The sequence below is a fragment of the Opisthorchis viverrini genome (genome assembly GCF_000715545.1).
Source record: "Opisthorchis viverrini unplaced genomic scaffold opera_v5_45, whole genome shotgun sequence".
Lineage (NCBI taxonomy): Eukaryota > Metazoa > Platyhelminthes > Trematoda > Opisthorchiida > Opisthorchiidae > Opisthorchis > Opisthorchis viverrini.
Window position 1 is genome coordinate 1,822,716 of NW_008751701.1, and position 7,892 is coordinate 1,830,607.

Sequence of the window (7,892 nt, forward strand, 5' to 3'; positions counted from 1 at the left end):
AGGTGCCTACACCTCCAGACATTCACTCAGGCAATCTGGATAGAAACTGACAACAAGAACGCCACTGACATCGGTTGGTAGCCATATCCTGTAGTGTCACCAACCAGGCACAGTGAGGATCACGCCGTCCCCATCCTGGAAGACGAGTAGCACCGACAGCACCCAAGCGTTTCGTGGTCTCCTTCATACTCCTCGGTTGGCCACCTGTCTGTTTGCGTCACTCTGAGTTGGGCATGGATAACAGCACTCTCTTCGGCAAACGATGGTTCGGCATACATAACACATGTACCAACCAACGCAGCTTCTGGTGCTGGACACATTCTTCAATGGAAGTGCCCGTTACACAACCGAAAACACGCTTTCTAACTGCCTCGTTACGGATTCGCCGACACCAACCTACATGAGCTATGGTTCTGAGACACCTGAAGACGTCTCAGTCCCGCTGCTCGAAAAGGCCAAGTCTCACAGCCATGCAAGGACATTGTGAAAAAATCTTGCACTTTCATGAATCTGCAGACCAAATAAGCTACTCGCTTTCAGATTTACTTTCCACGCATGTTCTGTCGCTTGGCGAAGTTGCCGCTGGATTCGGTCGATAAACATTGAACGGAACCCTGGTAGGTGTACCTCAAACAGCAGAAGGCATTTTTTCTACGTAATGGTCTGTTCAGTTGGCTAGAACTCTATCCGCTGGTCATTACATGTCCATCTCAGCCACGCGATGAGATAGACAACGCCGAAGGTCGAATCTTCAGGAGTATGCTGAATTGGCCCAAAGAGCTATTCCTGGAGCCTCGTGTGGAATCCAGTTTTGCGGAGCATGCAAAGTACTATCGGTTCCAAAAAGGACACTTAATCCACATGATGCAGCTTTTTGAAGCGCTGTTCGCCTATTCGGTCAATCATCGACTGAGTAGAGTGTGGTGCGCAAAGCGTGCGTGTGTGTGTGTGTGCGCGTGCGTATGCACATCCGTCCAACCAATCAGCGGGCAGTGTGATGAGAGGCCGTCCGTGTGGCGCATAAATTTATTTGCCATCTCAACGGTAGAGTCGCACGCTGGTCGCAAAGATGGTGGCGAAGGACTTCATTGATCTCTTTGCGAAGTTCAACTATGCCAACCGTGTCGCGGTTGAGGACTTTTCTGACCGTATCAATCTCTTCACGGTTGTGTTGTTCCTCATCGCGTGCATTATCGTTTCGGCGAAACAGTACTTTCTGAACTCAATTTCGTGCTATATCGCTGTGAAACCGACGGGCGACAACTACAACAATTACCTAACGGACTACTGCTGGGTCCATGGAACGATTCCGCTCAGAGCTGATGAGCGAATGCCACAAACGCCTTCGGAGTGGGATGAATATGACCGAATACGTCGGATAAGTGAGTCCTGTTCACTGATCCGAGCAGTTTTTCATTGTGCTTTCTACTTTTGTTTATATTAATTGATGGGCCGCTGGTCTTTAGCGCTTGTCTCACAGTTGCTTATACGACCACCCTTTGCCACGGGGGTGTCAACTTCCCACTGACCTTCAGAGTACATACTGGATATAAGACGTTCTGGTTACTTTATCCCGAAGACGCCTAGGTTGTTTGAATTTCCGCGCCAACAAACCAAAGTCCGTGAGACGTCTTCAGTTTTTCCGCGAGATGGCTCAAGTGGTTAAGAGCGCCAATTTACTGACCGCAAGATTCGTGGTTCGAATCCGACCTCTGCCTCTCAACTTGCCCTGTCTAGGCTTGAGCAACCTGGCAGTATCCCAGTCCTCGTGCTTCCTTCGGGTAGCATGGCAGCTAGGCACCGGAAGGGTGCCACAGCTGAACGATTTGCTTTTATTCTCAGTCCAGTCTGTGGCAACTGATAGCTCTAGTTCTTCCGAATTCTCTGACGTTTCCTCATCCTTTCCACTCTCGAAATTGTTCCGCTACCATGTTCGTTGGGCCATTCTTTTAAAAGCGCGATCCCTTTTTGATGATCGTACATTTCTAGGACCAGAATGTCGTTTCCGGAGCCATATTTAACCCCTCCTGTATGAATTTAAACCTCCGCTAATCTAACATTTTCCCACCCGGATGTCTCACAATTATGGTGTGGAAAAGACAGTGAAGGAAGCCCCGCTAAAAACCGTGTACGAATGGCTTATCAGGTCCCTAAGACTTCATCAAACTTGTGTTCTACCTCGACAGCCAATCAAACGCAGTTCATGAGATGCACTTATTTGGAAAGTTAAACTGATCACCATCATATCATCTTTCCGTATGACCCTAGCCCCTTTTAGTTGCACAATTATGCTTCAGAACGTCCAGCCTCTGAACAAACCCTTTACAATTCGGGGGTAAATCATTGGATAGACGTAATATACTACTCATAAGGTTGCTGAAAATTCTTCGACAACCCACGACCGGTTTCGCCCTTCCGTTTCGGGCTCATCCGGTGGACGTGGTCACCAAGTTTCCGGTGACTTTTGTTCTAATTGAACCCAAATTGCACGAATTTAGCAAATGACGCTCATTCACCAACCAATTTAGTTTTGCGGGGGACTCACTTGGAACCCAGCTGAATCTCTTGTTTATGATGTTTTTGAGCGTTGGAAGTTTTGGAGAACTTTACATACCCGCAGAAATGTGTCTGAATCAGGTTTGTTAATTTTCGTCACTCGCGACATTAGAACGTAGTGGAGAGGGACCAGTAAACTCAAGAAGATTGGTGAAACACAGTTCTTTTTCCCCTATTTTTCTATGGGAGTGTTTTTTATACGAATTTTCTGTGGGCTTTTATATTTTTCGAGCTTTTATCCACTTTCTGGTGAACATTTTGTAGCCTTTCTCAAGATTACTTGCACACCAAAAACAAGATGGTTTCCAACCAAAGCCGTCTCAAGTCTAATTTACTGCGATGTTGGAGGTAGCACAGCCTCCTTACGGAGCGCATTGCTCACGAGGGCGCTAAAAACTCTTCGAAAGCCCGTGATCGGTTTGACCAATTCATCCACTTCGGGCTCACCAGACTGTCCCCGAGTTTTGTTAAATTTAGGTTCTACGTGGACCCGAATAGGGATCATTTCCAGATAAACCTCGCCAGAAAATTAACACCCGCCACCCGAAATGGATTAGAAAAAAAGGATATGAAATTTGTATTTATAGTTTTTATTGAATAGCGCGAGTGAAATTGGGATATGTCATCAATAATTTGCATGAAAAGGTCTGTTTCTCGATATCTTTGCCTCCGAGCGAACTCACACAAGTAGCTGTCCACTAAAGATCAATGTGTGCCGCGTTGGCGTTTATTTTGCATCGTTTCAATTCCTTGGTATGATACCCACATATCAAAGATGATGATTGAGACGGGAGCGACGCAGGCCTGGATTGTGTCCATCAAAGTGGCCGCACCTCGATCTGGCATTGCATACATGAACACCTCTTTAGATTTCCGGCAGATCCTTCCGAAAATCCACTGATGGGGAGACCACTCACCCTGTGTGGTTTTTACGGTGAGATATTACCGTTTCATCGATCTCGGCGTGTAGACCTGGGTCACCGATAACTGTTGGAGTCTGCAAAAGCCGCCGCAAGCCGTAAACTTCGCGGAGAAAGTTCTTCCAGTCAACAGCGGTCGTGTGGCCAGTGGGTAATTCCTCTGAGCGGAATTTGATTTGTGCCAAATTATTGGACCGGCAATAAATGTGAATGGAATTACTGTCCTAAACTCCATCCTAGACCGATCCAACCAAGTTCCACTTCCGAAGACCTATGTCTTGCCGACACTATCGGGCATTTTACCTTCATCTACCAGAAACAGTTGAAAGTGTCATTAAGTGGTCATTGTTGCATAAACCTTGCTGGTGGATCACTCCGTGGCTTTGCAAAAAAGACGTATTTCCGTCATAAAGTTGACTTGCGATTTTACGTCCGATAGGAGAACATTTTTGCACAAAATGAACCTAGATGCGGATAAGGAATTGTGTTTTGATCACAAATGAGTCATGGTTGTGTGCGTACATTAAACTGGATCTGGCTAATTTGGGGGTGGGGGGTTAACTTTTCGTGCATGCACTTTTTGCATTAGTGACGGAGTTATTTGGAAAAGATCCCCAAATTGTACGAAGCTCGCCAAAAACCCTAATTTACACATCATTTAGTTTGGAAACTAGATTTAATTCCAGCTCAATCTCTTGTTCAGGTGGAACGGAAACTGGGGAGACTGCGCCTATTTGATAAACCCGAAGTAGAAGGTCGAAACCAAACGTGGACTGTTGAAGAGTTTTGGGCAACATTATGTGTAGTTTTCTTCAAGAACGTGTTTTTTTAAGTCACACTGCAATCTGGACTCAATTTTTCTACTTTCTAATGAAACGATGTGTGCCTCTCCGGTGTTCTAATTTTGTCTGCAGAGAGTTGCAGTATCCTGCTTCCTTCAGTTTGCACTTCGGTGTTTTCGCATTTGAGGTCAGCCATGACCAAGGTCAACACAACCCCCGGCCCAGATTGTTCCACTTGTGACATTCATTCAAGTACTATTAGCTAACCTTGGAGAATAGATCGCAAGCCCCTCGATGGAAATCTGTTGACCTGTGCACAGTTGCCATCTTTACAACTAGCGCAACAGTGACTGGGAGATTCTGGCAAGCTGGTCGGCCGATCGGTACAACTACGATAGTTGCTGGCTCGTCGAGGTAGCCGTCATGTTTCTCAAGCCTGTACACACTCTCGCCTGTTCAGATCAGATAGGCTAAGTGCGGTCGCCAGGGGGTGAGATAGCTCAAAGCTTAGAGCGCGAATTTACTGACGAAAAGGTCCGTGGTTCGAACTCGACCTCTGCCTCTCGACTTCTCCTGTATAGGCTTGGGCAGCCTTGAATATTCCATCCCTCGTGCTTCCTTCTGGTGGCACGGCAGCTAGGCGCCAAAAGGGTGTTACAGTTGAACGAAACAAAGTTCGCTCGCCTCGTATGTGGGACAACCGGAGTTCCAATCCCGACGTGGCCAAGGGGATATGCACCGCTGATGAGCTCTAATAATAGCGGAACTTATACTTGTTCCATTTGGTGTGGACTCACCGGACAGAATGGGTGATTGAGTTTCATTTACACGAGTCCCCGAACTACCCCCAACGTCATTGTTTCTTCAGCATGCTTTCGCTGCAAACGTACAGGCAGAAGTTCGGCTTAACTGGGCATCTGTGCATCAAACAGGGAAGCGCTGATACGTTTGTCGGCTGACTGAACCGTCCATTTGCTAAAAATCTGGACACACCCTGTGTTACAGTTTCATTTTCATCAGTGCTGAGTTGTCGTACGAATTGACCGTCCATTTGAAGCCTGCCACTATAGCACGAATAGAATTCCTTTATCTGTGATAATATACCAGTTTGTATATAAGGTTACAGTTCTCTACCTACCTCGTAGAGGAAGTAAAAAAAATCGATATTTAAAGGCCCAGTTTGTTTGAAGGGCGGTTCTTGCAAGACGAAGTCCAGTTGGTGAAGTTTCCATGACTCGCTGTGACAGCTGGACGTCCTGTTCTCTAGTGCCTGAGACGACACAACGCGGAAACTCAGTAGAATGATGTTCCATGAATCAATCGGTAAGCTTGATCGGGCTTAAAAAATCCTTCAACTGTGACACCCTTTCGGTGCCTAGCTACCATGCCATCAGAAGGAAGCACGAGGAATGGGATGCTGCCAGGGGGAATACTGTGCCTGATAGGGAAGAAAACAACCGATAGTGGGCTGTAGAAGAGTTCTCACCGAAAGGTCCTTATTGTCCTCGGTTTGGACAGAAGAATCAACAGATTCCACCGAGGCTTTTCTTTTGAACCAGGAACATGGATTTTTCACCTTTTGGTTTACCGAAAAACAGCTGATATCTGATCGATCCCCGCAAGGATTGCGCATGCTAATTCATTGGCTAGAAGCATGATGCAGGGTGCGGACATTTCAACAACCATCGAAAGGCTTACAGCAAGATACCCAGCTTACTTTCAGATGAACCCAGCCACTTATTTGACCAAGCAAGGATGAGTCACTCTCCTGGGATGCAATAGCATGATAGTGTCGCTGGAGCCACGGATTGTGTCACCGGCGCTAACTGACTTCTGATCTAGGGTGCACCTTCAACCCGTGCACAATCAAGTGCAACGCAAAGGGAAACATGTGGCAATACCGGCAAGGTCGCTGTATGCATGAATATGTCTCATCTGCTCTGTCCAGATTCCTTTCCCGGAGGTTTTTGATTTGGAGGCAGAGTTTATCCAACTCACCTAGATGAACAATCAATGGACCGCCGGTCCCACAAACGCCTTCCGGCCAGCAGAGCAAAAAGTGTATGTGCGAAAAGTTATCCCGCCCCCCAACTTTTTTCCAGCTCCAATTTAACGTACGCACACAACCTGGACCTATATTTGATCGAAATAATTCCTTATTCGCATCTAGGATCATTTCGTGCAAACATTTTCTCCGTTGGGACGTAAAACCGCAAATCAAATTTCTGATGCTTTCAACCCTCGTTCATGACAAGAAGACGGCAACACGTATTTTGCAAAGCCACGGAGTGACCCACCAGCAACGTTTATGCAACAATGGCCACCAAATGACACTTTCAACTGTGGAGGTGTATTGCCCGACAGTGTCGGCAAGAAACCGGTCTTCGAAAAGAAACTTGGCTAGTGCAGTCTAGGATGGAGTTTAGGACAGTAATTCTATTCATTTATTGCCGATCCAAAAATTTGGCAAAAATCGAATTCTGCTCAGAGGAATTACCCACTGGCCACACGACCGCTGTTGACTGGAAGAACTTTCTCCGCGAAATTTACGCCTTGCGGCGGCTTTTGCAGACTCCAAGAGTTATCGGCGACGCAGGTCTACACGTCGAGATCGATCTAATCTTTTTTGGTGGCGGGGGTTATCTGGTAAAGATCCTTTCAATCACCTAGACTAAGCTTAGATCACTGTTTGTCTAAAACCATCTGGTTCTTCTCAGTTTCTCGACCATCAAGCTCAACCGGGAACCCAAAACAAATAAGTATGGCTCTTCCTAGTTTTTTTGATACCTTGAATTCCCCTTTTGTGACACCGAGAACACTGCTTGAAGCTTGATCTTTGAGCTATCTGGAGTGAATTCTGTGTTCAGGCAGCCACTCATCAACGAGATTTATCTTCTCGTTTCATCTGAAACGTGGGGACCAATACCACAGCCTTCATCGTGAAGTTTAGATTTCACACAGTTGTCTTGTATCGATCGCTACGCCAAGTTAACTAGATCACATGATCAGGTGAGGTCCGTCCTAATCACAGCTGGGCCAATTAACCTATGTGAAACGGTATTGAGAAGTTGGCTTAACACCCATGGTTCTCTGCAGCCGGTGGTTCCTGGCGAAGCGGACAGATGTGCGCTGCATATGACTGGTTTGAAACTTTCAGAATTCAGGTTGACAATGGAGTGAAAAACAGCCTGGAGAATCGGAAAGAACAATGTATTAAGCGGGATGACCCTGTTTTCGATTCCTTTTTTGACATCCCGACAGTTCTTGTCTAGGTTCGACTAAACTGCCAACAGTTTCTACGTATCGCTTCACTACTCCACGCCGACTTCGATTCATCTCTGGATGTGTCGGTTTGAATGATGTCACAAGATTTACAAGATGGCGTTTAATCTACCCACTGTCAAGGTCCAATATTCTCCCGGAATCGTTCTGGATTTTCAGATCAACCAAGTGGTCATTAACCTCACGTGGTCTGAGTTCGATTCCTATGCACTCCTATTCTTGGTCATCCTTAGTGTGCGGGCGTCCCACCCTTTGTAAAATTATCAGCTACTTTATTCCTCATCCTAACTGTAGGTATTATGAGGCTGACTGCAAGATGGGGGGCGAGATGAACCAAGTGGTTAGAGCGCGT

At 46.4% G+C, this 7,892-nt stretch overlaps 1 protein-coding gene across 1 annotated transcript in view; it reads left to right on the forward strand.

Moving 5' to 3' along the window:
* Nucleotides 1–1,048: 1,048 nt before the first annotated feature.
* The window catches only part of T265_03269 (hypothetical protein), a gene marked incomplete at both ends in the record, with an annotated part of 68,597 nt that continues 61,753 nt past the window's right edge, over nt 1,049–7,892 (forward strand). Inside the window, one exon of the mRNA XM_009167702.1 lies at nt 1,049–1,382. Within this exon, the coding sequence (XP_009165966.1) occupies nt 1,070–1,382 (313 nt within the window). The remainder of the gene's footprint in view (nt 1,383–7,892) is intronic.